This window comes from Rhipicephalus microplus, chromosome 3 (genome assembly GCF_043290135.1).
Source record: "Rhipicephalus microplus isolate Deutch F79 chromosome 3, USDA_Rmic, whole genome shotgun sequence".
NCBI lineage: Eukaryota > Metazoa > Arthropoda > Arachnida > Ixodida > Ixodidae > Rhipicephalus > Rhipicephalus microplus.
In genome coordinates, this window is record NC_134702.1 from 46,421,785 (window position 1) to 46,440,548 (window position 18,764).

Below are 18,764 nucleotides of genomic sequence, written 5' to 3' on the forward strand. Positions count from 1 at the left end.
AAAGAATTGCAGAAGATAACGTCTACTTCCTCTTCATTCAAAAAGCTATTTCATATTTTATCTTTCTTAAAGGGACGCTAAATAGAAAAGATACCATTATGCTCGTTTTTGTAAACTACCATTCCACTATTTTAAAAAATATATCTGCTCTTTCCACGAAAATGCACTTAGTAAGTAAGCCCGGAAACATGAAACACACGCATGAAGTGCAGGTATGCCGACACCGTCTTGACATTCTTGACGCGCAACGTCACAGATCTTGACGGCATCCCCTCATTCGTACAATCTTTATCAATGAAAAATGAATTACGCGCTGTGTTTTAAAGGAGTGAGAGATATCATTATGAGACCAATCAAATTTTACTGACCTAATATTGCACTATTGCGACAAAAAGAGAGAAACTGGAAACCATGACGTCACATTGACATTAATGCTATAGTAAAATATTTGCTCAAGTTCTACGTCGAAAGCCCCGATTGATTATGAAAGACACCACGGCAGAGTGCTCCGGAAATTCAGCCCACCTGCGGTTCTTTAAAGCAGACGTAAAGATAAGCACACGGTCTTCAAGCATTTTCGCTCCATCGGAATGCAGCCGCAGCGGTCGGGATTCAACCCCATGACGTTTGGTTCAACAAACGCGAACCGTAACTTCTAGACCACCACTGCGGATACGCTGGCATCAATGTGCTGCCCCCCCCCCCCCCCAACGCGCGACAATCAGAAATCAAGCTCTAGTCTTCACTTAATTTTTCTTTTAATACGAGCATATGTTATCAGAAAATTGGAGAGATTATAGAAATGATCAATCAGCCCAAAGGGATTTAGTGTCTTTCATTACAGTGTGCCTTGAACCACTCTGCACTTCCTTTGCCTGTTTTCCTCTATAGAAAAGCGAGTGGTGCCAGATGCAAGGCGCCAGCTCCTTCGTGCAAGTGACGTATGCGGTTGCCGCGACGGCTGTTCTCGATGATCGTGCAGGGCCCGGGCCACGGGTGGTTGAGCGAGAGAGGTTATGAACAATGGCACGGATGGCTTTAGCGAAAGAGTGAGTGAGGAAAGAGAGAAGTCGCAGCAGCGGCTAATAGAGGATGGGAGACAGGAGTAAGTGGGAAGTTGGTCTGTGGGTAGGGCATAGCATGAATACAAATAAAGAAAAAGAGAGAGACGATGTTACCTACAGTGATGCCGAAAAATAGATAATGAGAAAATGAACGAAATTTACACTTTCTTTGCTTTTAAACATGAAGGAAAAGAAAATAAACATAGGAGTAAGCGCCTCCCGATCGGTGCGTGGTAGCCCCGCCGCGGTGGTCTAGTTGTTAAGGTACTCGGCTGCTGACTCACAGGTCGCGGGATCAAATCCCCGCTGCGGCGGCTGCATTTCCAATGAGGGCGAAAATGTTGTATGCCCATGTGCTCAAATTTGGGAGCACGCCAAAGAACCCCAGGTGGTCGAAATTTCCGGAGCCTTCCACTACGGCGTCTCTTCTAGTAATCATATAGTGGTTTTGGGACGTTAAAAACTCCACATATCAATCAATCAGTGCGCGGTACTTCCTAGGTAGCATTTGCAAGAGACACAACCAAAGCAAACCGATCAATAAATAGTAGGGTTTGGTTGTCCCATGACCATGGCGGTATTAATTCCTTAAGTTTTTTTTTATCACTATAGGCTTCAAGATAACCACGTGACAGTCTCTCCTGTAGTCTGCCCGTTTTCCATGCTTTAAAACTAATTTTATATGTATTCTTAAACTGTTGCGTGCCACTGCTTTATTCTGGTAATTCAACTAACCCAACATGCAGGCCATAACAGTGAGATCCTCAACACCACTAAAAGCTTTGCGTGATTGCACGCAGCCTTAGGACAGGTAACGACTCTCTATCAGGACATGGGACTAGTAACACATATCGAATACTGCTGTCCCACGTTTGGTAAGCCCGGGAAGTTTTATTCGTTTTCTGTGTGTGCCTGTACTGTTTCTACATCTCAGTGTTCTGTTTACCACGTGCTCAGTCTCGTCATGCATACATGCCAGCTCGGCCAGTATACACCGTTTTACGCCAGTTCGATTCCCAAATGTTGCCCGACCCGCATATACGCTTCGCGCCTGTTTTGTCCCGGAAGCGACCTTCACATTACGCGTACGCTTTCATCTGACATCTAAAGCTTACGCCGTGTCTTCGGACCTGGAGGCTGTCTACTTAGCCGCGCAGAAAATGCAATTCGCTTATAGATTCTCATGAATTCAGCACGGCGAATTTGAGGTAACATACGCTAGTGTCGAATAGTGATGTCATGCACACTACATCTCGAAACGTAGCGCTGTGACTCGATGCCTGCGTATACCTTGATAAGACACGGAATAACAGCGTCTCGCTATAGAGGTGATGCGCAAACTCACAACTATTGTGTTTTCTACATATGTCAAAAAGTGCTCAAGACAGAACAGACAAGACAGTCTCGTTTCTTATATACCCTCCTGTCGTTTGCACTGTTAAACACTCTTTATCACGTTATACCAGCACACCCAATCCTACTGTCTCTATGTATAATGGAATCGGTCCTTGTATAGACAGTTACTTCGCTAAAAACATTAAATCAGCAAGACACGCTGCATGGGCCAGCGTTCATACCAACGCTGAGTCTTGCAGCGTACAATTACCCCAACATTATTGACAGTGCCATACCTTTATTTTGTAGTTGAGAGCTGCGATACTCAATTGCGATTGTTGCGCGGTTAAGAAGAAAACCCGACAGGGCACCGGTTGCCGCTATCGCCGGAATAGCGGCGCGTTTCACAGCACACTCCTGAAGTCCGAGTCGATGCGGAAAAAGTTGAATGCCGTAATATTTCGAATGCCGTTGTCGATCATAAAGGTCGCCACGTTGAAGGCGGCCCGCATCGGTATGAAGATGAAGTTTCCCGGCTTGAAGCGGTGCGGCTGCTCCATCTGGACGAACGCAAACCGGTGCGAACCGGTACCCGCCACCGGCGTCGGCGGGCTGTACGCCGCCAACACCTGCCCGGCGTCCAGCTGCAAATTGTAAATATAATCACCCAAAATTCGTAGTTGAATAGTTATTTTGGTTCCGAACTTATTTCAAGGGTTTTTAGGTGGGCTAGTTGGTTCATGAGCATTGTGGCGGAACTGCTCAAAATACGAGACAACGAAGCGTATAGATTTGTGGCAGGGTTTTCTTTTTATTCCACTGTGCCATTGTCATGCTCTCTTCCGCCACATTATCACAGGTCATTGCGCAATGGCGCAAATACTGAAACGGGCGTCTCACATTAGCTGCAACAATGTCGACTCTTTTTTTTTTTCGTTTATCTTTTACTGCGCTTATATTGATACACAGTGTCGATGTTGAATTTATTGCGCCAGCTACAGGCTCTAGAAGCAGACTCTAACATTTCATCGTATAAATTTTAGCCATTACGATGTGCGTTGCGCCGCAGACAGTCGCGGTCTCCGCTACTGCACCACCTGCCTTGTGGTCCATATCTCAATGCCATCCCGTACTACGAAATACAAGATCCAATAATGAACAGCCAGCAACACTGACACAATTAATCACTCTGCTGATTTTCCTTAAGTTTAATGTCCAACCCCGGTTCGCGTGCTTCTTAATGTGGTAACGTAAAACCTGCGACAGCCCTATCCTCCTCACTCCCGGCAGTATGCCAATTGATGGCCCCTTCCGTAATGCTTGCACGAGCGCTAACCATGCATTCTTATTCGGGTCTCAGTGTCAAGCGCGCATTGAACAACTGGGCTATTGCCGTCACGTGGTGACTTGCGTGTCAGTGATACATCAGTTTCTTTAGTCACTCCTACTGCCGAATCAGTGTTGCAACGGAAGGCGAGTTCTATAATTAGTTACAGTGCACATGAAAAACAGTTGCTCGGCAGCGGGAACGTTTGAACTAGTTTGTACTTCACACTGAACAATACTAGCCCCACCACGGTGGTCTAGTGGCTAAGGTACTCGGCTGCCGACCCGCAGGTCGCGGGTTCGGATCCCGGCTGCGGCGGCTTCATTTCCGATGGAGGCGGAAATGTTGTAGGCTCGTGTGCTCAGATTTGGGTGCACGTAAAAGAACCCCGGGTGGTCGTAATTTCCGGAGCCCTCCACTACGGCGTATCTCATAATCGTATGGTAGCTTTTGGGACGTTAAACCCCACATATCAATCAAATCAGGGACGGCTTGGAAAAGTATCCTCAGTTTTTGTAGTGCCCTCCGTATTGTTATGTATGGTTGCGGTGAGGCATCTAGATGCATCCCAAAGGCTGCAAAACAGGAATAAAACATAGGAGATGCGCACAAGTGCCGCATTCCAACCGGAATTTCATATCTAAAACAGTGAAATATATGCCACGTGAAGTGTGAGGCTATAGTCATGAAATAAGGGCACTGAGTTCGAGACTATCAAATGTCTCTCTCACTACGGGGTGATCTGAAATGAAAGCAAGAGCTATCTCTGTGTCTGTCTAAGCAAGACCAAGCGGTTCCATATATAATGCCAAACAAAGTACTAAATTCACACCAAAAAATATTTCAACGTGCCCAAGATGAACATGAAAGCTATCTCGCAAGTTCTCAGGTGTGAAATTCCGCATTCGCTGGAGTCCATACCTATTTCGTTCTATCTACTACTGTACTGCAGATCACTCGTTTCTTTATATGAGCGCTACGCTCGACGTTAAATGTCACAGGTAAGCACCTGCGAGCGATAAAAAGGATTAAGAATCTGTCACATTTTTGTTCTCTTCGCGTGCCGACCTTTCGCGCGCATAAGCTTCGAGAGGCTGTTTTCCGGCATTTCGTTATCCGATTAGGCCGAATTGGCCCTCAGGCAGCTCCCGTAACTGCATCTAGGAGATCGGCAATTCCATTTTCACCTTCTCAAACGCCATCAACGCCTTCCTTATTCGGCTTACTAGATTAAATCGCATCAAGGGCCACGAGCCGAAGATGCGATTTGAGCGCCCGTTGACGTTGAAGTGACGTGGTCGCGTAGATTTATTACGTTTTCTTTGAGGTGTGAGATGCGAAAATGTCAGAAGTGGGCGATATCGTTAGCTACAAGCTGTACACTCAAGAATAAAAGAAAAAGGAGTGCTTGACTCTGCTTATCCGCGTATTTGACTCTCGCATATATAACTCTCTTCAAAGAGACATGAAGACTCTTTTTGAGAGAGTAATAGAAAGCACAACTCTCGAAACTGGAGTGAATGTATCTCAATAAGTAGCATAAAATAGTGTATTGACCTCTTTTTGTTCTTAGGAGTGTAGCTCAGCGTTTGAATAGCAGTGTGAGCACCAAAGAGTAAAATTTGTGATCTTGCCCGGGCATATTAAACACAAGTCATGGAATTCATACATCGAGGTTCAAGCAACCTGGTCTCAGTGTTGATGAATGGAAACCCAGTATAGTTAAAGATTCAACGAATCAAAAGAAGACGTCTCTCACCGAAATTATATATTACCAACCACTTGACGGGGTCAGACAGTTTATAGTCACCTGCGTTTGAGCTTCCGCACAATTGAGCTCCGGATGATGCGTTAGTTTTACGGAAGAAAAAAAATAATGACAGAAAGAGAGCACGTGGCGCTCAGGTACAAACAAAACATCACGAATCGTCCTAGTGCGCCGTGCTTCCATGATTTCGGAATGGTCATTGTTGCAAGACAAAATATTAGGAAGAATCACTGAACAGTGAAATGAAATATGCAGAGGCTGGAGAGCTATTAGCTCGGGCTGGTGTATGCGAAGTATTTGTAGTACAAACTCTATACACTGCAAAGTAAGGTCTTGATTGGGTGAAGGTGTCCTACTATTCATATTAGTTGGAGCAACTCGTACAGGTTATATGCTACACAAGCAGCACCGGATTTCCTACACTTAGTTTTATTGAGAGGTCTGGGGCTCGCTTGAGGGGGGCGGCGTAGTAGTAAAATAATCATCGTTGGGATTTGATGTGTCAAAACGACGATATGCTTATCAGAGACGCCGTAGTGGAGGACTCCGGGAATTTCGAACCGTCCAGGTTTCTTTAACGTGTGCATGAATGTCAGTACACGTGCCCAAAACACTGCAGCTGAATGGAAGTGCGGCTGGGAGCCAAACCCGCCACCTTTAGGTCAGCAATCGAGCACCATAATCGATAGAACACCGTGGTGGGCTGATCGGAGTAGTAGCTGCTTTCAGGAGTCTCGCAACACAACACTAGAGGAAAATCTGGCACTAGTGTCTACATAGGATTTGCAACGCCTGGCTTTTCAGCCAGCAAGGAAATTAAATATGCTTCGTGGTTTTTGCATAGGCTTCGTTCTTTTGATTCCCTATGGCCTGGGGCCACTTTTTCCAAGATTAAGTTTAGATATTGTTCAGCGCTCCCAGAGTAGGTGGTTGGGCGTGTTGGTACGACATCTCGGAAAACAAAACAAAACAGCGCGAAAGAGAGAGCAGTATAAAAAGGACGAGTTGTTTGTGCCCCCCCCCCCTTTTTTTTCTAGTGCTACGTCTTCCGCAATCTTTTGTTTTCGGAGTCCAAATTCATCCCCCTGACTTTTTAGAAAGAGCTTGCGATGTTCACATCGTGTTTTTTTATAAAAACAAACAGAACAATACGAAAAGCCACGAGTGTGTTGCAAGTTGCAAGCTCAAAGAGCCGAATTCTTGTACCACAAAACATTTCCATGGGGGCTGAACCATTACGGCGCCACGGTTCAGTGTTGTAAATACTGTAGGAAAGTCTACCAAGGATATACAGTGAAGCACCTGCGTAGCGCTGCACATGAAAATGCAGCCGTATTGTCAGTCTTTTGCATTTGCCCCTTCTGACAGCAACTGATACTTATGAGAGTATCAGCGTTTGAGTCTTGGCGCATCACAAGGCGCGTTTGTGTGTACGCTATCGGATAAGTGTTCAACCTTTTCTTCAATTACGAGTGCCATGCTACTAATGCACTCATAATTGTGTCTTGCGTGAAGTCCTAGATATAGCCACTAGACAGCACATTTTTCACCCGGTTCTCTGCGTAAAGCCGGTACTTCAGCCGGGATGATTAGTAAGTTGCAGCGTCTTGACTGACTTACGTTGTACTTAACGACAAAAATGCCAGTGTATGGGACCTTTGTGAATTCGCAAGATTTTCTATTCGCAAGGGATAGTTAGGCGTTAGTCACCTGGTTTCACTTATAAGACATCCGGCGCACTGAGACGATCTATAGTTTTTGTGTGAAGAACATGCCTAGCTCAAGACGTCTCTTGTGAACACAGGCGCCAATTTACGTTCATGTTAATACGTGATGACGAGTGCACAATCATTTTGACGCAAAATATCTTTCTGATTGGTCAGATGCATTTAAAAACGGTATGTTAGATGTATATGCGACAGCTTTCGTTCTTAGGAGCTTTACTGGCGCAAACACGTTTCTTAATGGGGCTCTCGTTTTAATACGTGTATCCGCTGCAGTGGTAAAATCATTATGGCGTTTGACGCTGAACTGAAGGTCACGGAATTGAATCCTGGCCACGGCGGCCACATTTCGGCAAAGTTGAAATGCTAAAGGCGCCAGCACCTAAACTTAAGTGCACGGTAAGGAACTCCAATGGGTCGAAATATCGAAAGCTCTTCCCTACGGCCCCTCTCATAATAATATTGGGGTTTAGAGACATAAGACCACCTCTTAAATATAAATACCATGTACGTAACCAAAGTATTGAGTTTGTTAATACCGTAAAATATTTGGGATTGACCATTAATACGAAACTTAGCTGGGACGCTCACATCGACAACGTTTGCACCAAGGCCTACAAGAAGCTATGCTTCTTAAGAAGGATGCTGAGGTCATGTGATTGGAAAGTTAAACTTGCAGCCTATAAACCCCTAGTTCAACCAGTGCTAGAATACGCATCCCTTGCGTGGGACTCATATTTAAAGAAAGACGTAGATAAAGTGGAAAGGATTCAGCGGCTAAGCACACAGCTCATTTTTTCAGACTTTAGGCGCCTCTCTTCCGTTTCTGAAATGTTAAATAAATGTGAGCTGGAACCACTGGAATGAAAGCGAAGAATTGCAAGGTTAGACTTCTTTTATAAACTATACAACAATGAATCTGAATTAAATAAATAATTGTACATTCTGCCACCTCCTCAGCGCTCAGCAAGGTTAAATCATTCAAAAACTGTAAGACCATTTGCTCCTAAAAATAACACATTCAAGTACTCCTTTTTTGTAAGAACCATTGAAGACTGGAATTCACTGCCTTCCGACTGCGTGCATGCTCCGACTTCTTCTAGTTTTGACCTCTGCGTTAGGAACCTTATGTAACCCTCTCCTGCTAGGATGGTGAAAAACTGTCTGCAGTATTCCTTAAATAAAAAAAACTATTATTTAGAATGTGTACCCATGCTCGTAGGATCACTTTTTCATTGAGTTCCTTTGCTGATGCGGCCCCTTGACAAACGTGAAATTTTGCCCGTGTGCAGTATAACTTATATGAGATGCGTTGCAGTTGGGCTTGTTGGTGATTCATCTGAATAACTTAAGTGTAGCGCAAAATGACGCATGGATGCGAGAAAGCACACAGCACTGTTTGGTCTGTGCGTGGTTTCGTGCTACGTTCAAGTTACTGTATTTACGTGATTGTAGCGCCATCACGGTTATGAAATGAGGGGTGATTTTTCGTTGCGTCCCGGAACAAAGAATACTTATTTCAATATTCGATTGCAATGCGAGGGTCTAGTATAGCTAGCAAAAATCGGGAAGAAAACTTATGTTCGAGAAAGTGCGATACTAATACGAAGCGCTGAAACTGTCTCCTTGTTTGTTTGTTTGTTTGTTTGTTTGTTTGTTTGTTTGTTTCATTGAAAGAGACTATGTATGAGCGAGTCACTCTACCTCCAGCGCCGGTATGTTGACGACGAGCCAGTGCAGCCAGGCGCGGTGCTTCGGTTTTGACGCCGACGGGGCGTCGAGGTCGACCATGCAGAGCGCGTAGAAATGGCCGCGTTGACCTCGTATCACAACGCGCGGTGGTTCCGCTGCGGTCTGCGGCTCCAGCTCATTGCCCATGTCGACCTGGAAGATTATAGGTTGGCCGTCACTCTACAATGTCGGGAAAGTTTACCTATTCGTTTAGAAGGGCGTAAATCTGAACTCTAGGTATTAGTAGAAACTCAGAGGGTCCCGTATACGTTCAACTAAGACAGTCGTCTTCTTTCTCTTCTCAGTCGGTATAATGATACTCGCTAGCCTTCTTCCGAAAGCTTTCTGCACTTCTGCTTCTTTCACATAGCCTCCGTGATCAGCTCACGTTTGACCAAGCGGCGACGTCATGTGATGACGTCATCACGTGGCGTCACGTCACTCAGCAATTGTCACAATTTTGACCTCTGAGGTCATGATGTGATGTGAAAACTTCATCACGTGATGATGAATTTTTCGCATCACTTATGTTGACGGCCGCAGACACAAAGAGCCGATTTTTGCATTTCATGAAGCATCTAAGAGCCTTTCATTGATTGATATGTGTAGTTCAACTTCCCAAAACCACCATATGATTATGAGAGACGCTGCATTGGAGGGCTCCATGAGTTTTGACCAGCTGGAATGCCTTAACGTGCGCCCAAATTGAAGTAACGTGCACCCAAATTGAAGTAGGGACCTTCATCATTTTCGTATACATGGAGAATGCAGCCGTCACAGCCAAGATATTATCCCGCAACCTGCGGGTAAGCAGCCGAGTACCATCGCGGTAGGGCCATCTAAGGCTTTAGCCGTTAAGAAGAATGCAGGCACGCTAATGACGAAAGGAGACCGAAGTTGGGACAACGTCAACGCGTCTGCGTTGTCCTGCCTTCTACCGTGTCCCTGTTTGATAGCCCTTCCGTCTTTTACCACGTTACCAGTTCCTTTACGCTGTCTCAGTATATTACAGGAATTGTGAATTCATGGGTCAGTCGTACAACATTCTTGCAGAAAGCTGCCCACTAACGTTGTGCGGTAACATGGGAGAGTCCTTTGTCCTGCAGTGAACGTAGTCAGGCTGATGATGATGAGATGATGATGATGATGATGATGATGAACGTTGTGCGGTAAATGATATGAGGACATGCGCACCACCTCAGCTTTGCGACAACCATCTGCTGAGAGAACTGAGTATACGCACTTCTTCGTATGTATGTATGTATGTATGTATGTATGTATGTATGTATGTATGTATGTATGTATGTATGTATGTATGTATGTATGTATGTATGTATGTATGTATGTATGTATGTATGTATGTATGTATGTATGTATGTATGTATGTATGTATGTATGTATGTATGTATGTATGTATGTATGTATGTATGTATGTATGTCGGACGTCGCGTTTGAACAAAGCAGAAAAAGAAACGCACTCGCGGGGAAATTTTTCGAAAAAAATTAACTGCTCATAGCATTAAAGCCCGCTGCTTATACACATATTCTCGTACTTCCAAAATCGTCGTTCATGAAAAGGGTGAGGTAGGTTTCATCATGTCAAATATAGTATCCGTGACGAATTAAATCAAAATGCAACGCTCTTTCAGGTATATGCTGATTCGCCTATGTTAGAGCACACCTGCGTGCTAGCAGATAAATGCCCAAAAGGGCCTCTTTTAGGACGAGCTGATACTCAAACTGTTTAGGTAGGCTTAGAAATATCGCAAATACATTTCATGAAAATGGCGATAGAAAATGGCAGAACGTTAAGCGTTAACTATTTGGTGAAACTCCCAAAAACGTACAGAATATACATTTTTCACGCTGGCGTAATGATCCTGGGCATAGCGTGTTCGACATGCTCAAGATAGCATGTTATCAAAAAAGAGCATTTTTAAAGAAACAGTGTGTGACTGGCACAATCATGGCGCTTCACTTCTGTCTTATGCCCCCAATTCCACGAAATGTGTTTTGCGCCATGGCCAAACATACTTGAGCAGTGGCAAACTAATACTTAAATTTTTAACGAAACGTGTGGTAGTTGAACAGTTGATATCGGATCGCAGTGCTTCACAAGTACGTCACCTTCACGCCTCCAATGTAGGTGACAGCGAGCGAGTCGTTGGGCAGGCGGCGTATCAGGTCCGGTATGATGCGCATGGCTTTGGCCTTGTCGATCGGTGACAGGGCGCGCTCGCTTTGAGAACCTACGACCCCGTCAAGGACGTCTTCGTCCGCGTCAGAACCGCGGCCACCACCTTCAGACGGCGGCGTGACGCCTATGGCTCCTTGGGCTGCGGTCGGAGGGGTCATCACCAGTGACGCCAGTAGTAGAAGTCTCACTACAGAGGTTGCGGCACAAGGAGACCGAAGTGCAGCACACATCAACGCGATGGTTCGTTGGGCCCAGGCGAAATGGACAAATGCACTACGGACAATCAGTCATGAATCAAAACATCCAACGTGGCCACCGTGAAAGCTTCTTCGTCTTCGTTCTGCTCTCACACCTGAGCACGAGGCTGCCGCCCTCGTCCACGTGCGGCGCGATTCAAGCAAGGCTTTACACAACGAAGCATTAGGAATTTCCCTGTTGTGTCGCTGCAGTAGGCGGTCGACGTACACGCCCCCGGGCCGGTGACAGAAGTTACGCAGGAGCTCGTAGGAAATGTTCTCGAAGGCCGATGTTCGGAGACAGGAAGCAGCTCGAGGCTAACAACAACAAGGCGGCAGGGACGACACTTTAAGCAAACACGTGATTCAGGCAGACCGAAAGTGCAACCATTTGATGACTCAACGTTCTAAGTTTACTCAAGTTTATGTGCATATGTGTTTTGTTTATATGTATACATGTACGTAGGAAGAGACTGAGGTATTGGCTCATTTCTTAGTTGCACATTACCTAATGAAACTAAAGGTAATGACGCCAATTTAGATAGTGTAGGGGACATTATTTCTTTAGTGTTAAAGCTATAAATAATGTTCCTTACGTTTTCCTTGACTTCTCAGTCTGTTAGTATCGTTAGGCTATGTGCATACATATGCGTGTTATAAGTGTCCTGTAAATACCGTGTTGTGCCCGTATTGAAACAGAGTTCTGGGGAATGTGTTGACCCGTACCCAGCGGCCGCAGCTAATTGTGATGCTATAGCGGAGGCCAGCTTGCGCTAGGAGGCGGGGGCATACCGATTGTAAGCCTGGACGTGCCCCTGTCAGGTGGTACGCATCAGTCTCCATCACTGTGGTGGAGAAGTATGGGCTTTACGGGGGGGGGGGGGGGGGGGCGTTATTTTGTCGATCAGCTCCACACAAAAAACACTTCTGGTTGTTCGTAATTCTATGCAAGCCGCACCCGAGCACTTACGCTGCCACTACACGTACACCTACACTGTGGTCATAGAGTTTACTTACTCTAAAGTACGTGGTCCTGAACACAAGAACTCAACTGCGAATGCACCTCAGCGAACAAGAAACCCACGACCAAATGGGAAGCCAACCCCACGTCGATGTTGTTAAAAGTCACTCGTGTAACAGGCGCCAAGAGCAATACAGAAGTCAGCTGAAGCCCCATGGGGCCGGACCTTAAGCACCGACACCCTGGACTCTGGAGTCAACCTCAACAATAAATCTTCTCTCTGCGTTCAGGTAATCAAACCACGGCAACAATGCTCAGCGACGACTTTCTGTGACAGCACATCCAAAGCTACGGGGGCGGAGCTTCTGCAGGTGTGTTACTACGCCAAGTAGTCTGTTTTCATGCAATTTCAGTTTTGGTTTCGCAAGCACATCCAACATGTGCATTTTTTCACGACCACTACGCAATAACTCTTACATTTACTTGGGAGGAAATAAATAAAATGCTAATTTTTTTAAGGGAAATAACACGAAGCTTCTCTTAAGCGTCGAGATTTATTGCAGAAAAAGGAATGTACGAACCTACAGGTACTGGGCGGTTGGAACAACGCAAAGCCAAGAAACTATTTCCTAAATATCGCTGGATACTGGGTCGGCATCATTGTTTTACTTTCTTTAAAGAGGCACGAACTTTCTGTAGACGCTCATGTTATTTTTTAGGGGACGCGAAGGCAACGGTGGAAAGCATAAAGCTTGGCACTGATCGGTTATGAGCGGGCGTCTGACGTTCGTGAATCCAAGTGGGTGAAACGCAATATATACTCAGCCAAGAATGCTGTTTTGAGCAATATTTGAACTTTATTTATTTCAACATTTGGGATGCTGAGGGCCGTGGTCAAAAAGCCTCTAATGGGCTTGACTGGGACCACGACCCCTTACAAATGGGCAGCATAGGCAACACTTTTATTGCAGTGACAATGTACAAGAATTTGAGCAAGCATAAAGCATAAAGTATAATAAGCATAAGCATAATAAAGCATAAACACAATAGAGCATAAAGATTGAAAAGTAATAAACTCAAAGAAATGACCGTAATTATTTCCTTACACATACGATATCAATAAGAAAGTGTAACGATCCAAGAAAAGAAGATCGCAAGATTAGCACCAAAGTAAAAAAAAAAAGGGGTATGTGCCCATACGCTTACTACACTTACAATCAGAAACAGTCACTCAAATGGAAGACGATATGGCATTCAAGTGAAACGGCAGGAGGAAGCGCAGCATTTCTTTGCCGTAGTTAGTGCGCGTGCGCGGGATAAGCCATGTGTGATTGAAACGCGTGTTATAAAGAACTTTGCGGTGGTTTAGGTTGGCAATGGTTCCTAAAAGGTTGTCGCCTTTTAATCCTGCCTGGTAGCGTTTCACAAGCATTGCGCGGTAGTATTCAGGTAGAGGTAGCAGCTTCATGTCGTGAAATATGGGAGTGGTGTGACTGCGATATGGAGCATTTGCAACGGCACGAACAGCCCTTTTCTGTATGACGTGCAGTTTGCGGATATTTGTTAGAGTTGTCGTACCCCAAACCAGATGACAGTAGTTGACGTGAGATAAAAACAGGGATTTATAGATGAGAAGTTTAACTGCCTTAGGTAGCGAGAAACGCACCCGGGATAATATGCCCGAAATCCTTGATATAGTGCCACATAGTTTTTCAGTGTGTGCGTTCCAAGACATGTGTTGATCGAAAATTATTCCCAGACACTTAATACGCTGTACTATCTCAAGTTCTGAACTGCCAAGTTTTAATGGGACATGACAAGGGGTTTGTTTATTTTTCGGCCTGAAATATACAGCTTTTGTTTTTGATGTGTTAAGTTTTAAACAGTTAACGCATGTCCACGTGGCCAACTTCGCCAGTACCTCATTCGCACAGTCAACAGGGTTAATATACATGAGCGCGTCTGTTACCCAGGCAAAGCGCAAGGAACGACTCCCTTCGTAGACGCTAACGTGAGCGGTGTTACGGTACGTGATTTTCTGCATTATCGTATGAACAATAATAGACAGCCGAAACACTGAACACACATGCAACGCAATTTGGGAAAAGAATCATTGGTTTTACGTACAGTTTCTCATTGCTCTTTTTTCTTAGTTGGTTTTACTGAGGGCTGGCAGGTCGCCTGTGTCACTTTCAAGGTGGCTATTAAAATTAAAGTCCCGCTTTCGCTGATGAATCACTCGAATTCTAGGCAATCGCGTATGCGGAAAACAAAATATTTTATGACGCACCGCTGTCTTCGTTTCTCCCTGCTCGATGAATACAGGTCACCTAATGAACACGCCCTCATGCTCGCTCACAAGCTTCGATGTGAATTTGCTGCAACCGAGCGACGCCATCGTTGTTTACCATGGCAGGGAAAATGTGAAATGGCACCAGAAAACCAGAAACAGCAAAGAACGAAAAGCCTACACGGGTGATCCTTTCTAATCATAATGCGTACAATCTAGAACATAATAGTTGCATCTTTTCTGTTTATATTTTCTAATTACTATGCAGTATACAAATGTTAGCGTTCGTGGACTACATGCAAAAGCGTAGTAAAAAAAAAAAGGCGTGCCTGGGCGTCGTAGCTTTGGCTGTGCTCCCACAGAAAGTTGTCGCCGAGTATAACAAGGTGGCCCGTGCATGAGTGTGCGTGTTTTCTGCGATGAGCGACTCGAGCGTCACGGCTTAGCCAAACGACACTTGCAAACTTTTGATAGGATAGATGGTGCTCATATGTCGTGTATGAGGAAGGTGTACAATGAACCTGTACGCAAAACCAAAGCAAGCAAAAAAGTGCCCTTCAACTGCGTGCAGGAAATTGTTAGCTAATGAGGACTTCATTGAATGGCTTCTCCTTCGAACGAAGTCCGCGCTTAAAGCTTAATGGTGGTAAAAACTTCTTTTAAGGTTCACGATAGAAACAGAATAAAAAAGGAATGAAAATGAAGCAACCACCATGACGCCGGTGGCACATTCAACTATTTCAGGACAGCCCATCTGTGGCTGCAGGCTTTAAGATTTAAAATAATGAGTCTATTTTGAGTACAAAAGCTTCAAGTGATTCCTAGGCAAGCAGGCACAATACAAAATGAGAGATGGGTCATACATGGCATCCATAGTGACACAGCGCAGCGCGACCGGGAAAGGAGAAAGATGATGTCACACAGCCATTATACTTCTTACTGTTATGTTTACTCCTCCGCTACCGTTACTGTTATACTATTACTTTATATTTTCTGCTTTGCTTTTTCTGCATTTTGTATTGCCCCTACAGAGTCCTGAACTGCTCTTTAGCTTTCATGAATTGGTCTGCTGAGGGGGGAAAAAACATTGCGACCAGTCTGACATCATCATTCAACTGCCGGAGAACGCAAGGAGGTCCTAGAACATTATGAGCATTCATTGTCTCACTACTTCTCTTCCGCCCCGTACATAGCCATTTTGTATACGTGCGGTTTCTTTATGCCTCACTTGAGTTTTCTCCTCGCACTGATTTCTGGGCTGACCCATTTGTAGCAGCAGTCAGACAAATGTTTCCCTTGGGGGCTCGAAAAAAAAAACTGCCATCCTTCTTCTGTTTTTTTTTTCTTAGTGTCTTTGTCATATTACACAAAGCTCAACTTCTCGGACTCGACTTCGAATTAGCTACGCTCTCGGCTTGCGTCGTCTTTTGCGCTGCCAGGCGAACCAAACTCTCGAGTCCGCGAGCCCGGGAATTGGTCCCGAGAGATTGTCTCATTGCAAGAAGCGAAACAAGTGAGGGCCCTCGTCGTAGCGCGAACTCCGACGGCGAGCCGACGGTGTCGTTGTAATCTCCATCACAGCAGAGAAGGAGCAGAACACTGCAGGTGCAAACCGCGAGCGCAGTTTAAGGGAGGAAAGGCGGCGACGAGAGAAATACGGTTTTCGCGAAAATGCTAAAGTAGAATGGGCTACGCATGTACGGGCTTCTAGCTGGATTAGAGGAATGTGTCTCTTTCAAGAACCAGCAATGAAGCGAGCATCTGGCGCGGAGGTCGGCAATGTCTCGTTAGAATGGTGGTTCCTGGAAAGAGGAATGAATCAGGCGTGAGTGAACTCCTGCTGGAGTCGAAGGGTGGGCCCTAAGATACAATGGTTAGGAGTAGGAGAAAAATCCCGCACGACATTAAAGAGAGCTGGCTGGCCGAGTCATACACAAAGAGTATCAGACGTAAGGGGAGAGAAGAAAAGGCACTACCAAACCAAGAAGACGGAGTTTACGCACGCGGATATGCGTGGGCCACGGGAAGAGGGCGTGCCGAGGCTACCTTCCTTACACATAGGTGCGCGAAACACCGCAGTACACTGCAGTACACCGCACCCGCTTTGCTAAGAGGCGCTGGGGAGATATAGAGGAGTACATAAAGGCCTATTCCCGGTGGTCCTAATAGCCATCCTTCAGGCAGCCCCGGCACTTCGGCCAAGCTGTAGAGACTCGGGGTTCGGAGAAGAGGGGACGATGCGGCTCCGTCTGAATGACCCGTTGCTTCTGCAGCCATTGCGAAGAAAGAAAGGGCGACTCCGTTTTCAGTCTTAGGCCGAGGCGTTTTGCTCGTCGGCCAACCCTGCAATTTGGGACAAGTGTGATGTGTTTTCCCCGAGTTTAACTTCTTGTGTGGCTGGCAGCTGCATTCGAGCACAGGGAAAAGGAGTGGAGAAACGAAGAGTCGGTTCCATAGGTGAAACAAAAGTAACGCGCCAAAAGTAAGCCGCCAAGTCTTTTGTTTCGAAAGGGCCGAGCTACGTCTCGAGGCGAGCCGAGAATGTGCTCCTGGACAACGTAAACAGAACATTTTTCTTTCGTGAACTTAGTAACCATTCTGCAGTGAGTGAGTGAGTGAGTGAGTGAGTGAGTGAGTGAGTGAGTGAGTGAGCGAGTGAGTGAGTGAGTGTGTGTGTGTGTGTGTGTGTGTGTGTGTGTGTGTGTGTGTGTGTGTGTGTGTGCGTGTGTGTGTGTGCGCGCGCGCGTTTGAGGTTAAATGTAACTCGTGCGTTGGCGGCAACGTTAAATTGGTAGGTTGTACTACGTTTGTTTTTGTACGTGATCGGGGATGTGTCTATGTGGCACCACGCGAGCGTGCGTGTTTCCGTGACCACTCGTTCCAGTGGCTGAGTCAGAGTGAGAATCTTAGCGTACCAACGGCACTTCACGATGAACTTTCTAGGTGCGAAAATGCATACAAGCCAAGAAATATAGTGGTTGGGGTGGGCTGGGAAAAACTAGTTGGTGTACGCCTGGCGTACGCCGAGCTGCCCGTTTCGTGCCTGATGGTGTGAACTGCTGTTCTCCCCACCGCACCACTTATAGATATGGTCTTTTTATACCTAGAAGAAAATAAGCACCCTGACAGAGTTTTTCAACTCGATTGAAGTTGGATTCGGATGTGTATAGCGACGTGCCGGAATCCCTCCCTCCCTTCTCATAGCAGTTTGGCCATAGCACCAAGTGCGGAAAAAATTGTCCTATGCACCCAAACACTACGAATTTCTTCCCGCTTCGCTTTTCGTCTTGCCAATCTGTAATTCTCTATTTTCGTACACATTCTCGTTACACTAAAACCTGGTTGGCTCCTCGAAAGGGTGGAGATGGGAGGAAAAATGCTGCATGGCGTGATAGGGTGCGCAGCCTCAGCACATTGTGTCGTTATCATAAGTGCCCACCGTCTCAATTTCCGCCATCCTCCTCGGGACCCCCGTTTTGTTCTCCGACTTGTTCTCATACGAACGAACATTAGGCCTAACTTCTTTTCATCTGTACTTCGAGCGACCACCATTTTCCCCCTTGGAATGCTGATTCCGCGCCCCCTTTCGTCATTCCGTTTCATTTCAAATGCGGTCATCGCACCCTTTAAAAGGAACAAAAAGCTATTAGAATACGAAAACTGCATCTTCTGGTCTCTCTCACCACGCGTACGGTTTTCGTCCATGCATAATGTTCCGTTCTTACACGTCTTCCTCACTGTCTCTCCCCGCCTTTCTTTCGCTCTGTAGTTCCGCGTTCAGATTGTACGGCACATTTGCTCCGGGCCTTCGGAATCTGCGTAAGTGAGACATTATGCAGACGCGACGAATGAAAGGAACGTCTCTTTTTTCGGCTAGAAAGTTTCCGCGAAATTCGCGAGAAAACATTGGAGAAAACTCGTTCCTAGCGTGACGGCTCTAGGTTTCCTCTCTTTGCTCTGTGTGTTTCCAGACCGGACGCAGCAACGATTCTTCTAAAGGCTCCTCGGCGAAATGAAGCAGATGACCGCCCATTGCTCTTTCGCCTTGCCCCTTTCAGACGATGGAACGATCAACCAGTCTGTGTGCACAGTGTCGACTTGACGTCTTCGTCGTGGGTTCTATACATGCTA

The 18,764-nt window shown here is 45.8% G+C and overlaps 1 protein-coding gene across 1 annotated transcript; it reads right to left on the minus strand.

Annotated features, from left to right (window-relative positions):
- Positions 1–2,677: 2,677 nt before the first annotated feature.
- LOC119161535 (protein D3) lies at positions 2,678–12,235 on the minus strand. The gene is made up of 3 exons (XM_037414071.2): positions 11,077–12,235; positions 8,923–9,102; positions 2,678–3,043 (listed from the first exon to the last, which is right to left on the minus strand). Exons 1-3 carry the CDS (start codon positions 11,374–11,376, stop codon positions 2,804–2,806), a joined length of 720 nt encoding a protein of 239 aa, XP_037269968.2. The 5' UTR covers positions 11,377–12,235; the 3' UTR covers positions 2,678–2,803.
- Between the last annotated feature and the right edge of the window lie 6,529 nt (positions 12,236–18,764).

Coding starts and splice junctions, on each gene's coding strand:
- LOC119161535 (XM_037414071.2), bottom strand. CDS start 11,376: ATGTGTGCTGCACTTCGGTCTCCTTGTGCCGCAACCTCTGTAGTGAGA. Junction 9,103..11,076: donor CCTACATTGGAGGCGTGAAG/GTGACGTACTTG, acceptor ATAATCTTCCAG/GTCGACATGGGCAATGAGCT. Junction 3,044..8,922: donor TCAACATACCGGCGCTGGAG/GTAGAGTGACTC, acceptor TACAATTTGCAG/CTGGACGCCGGGCAGGTGTT.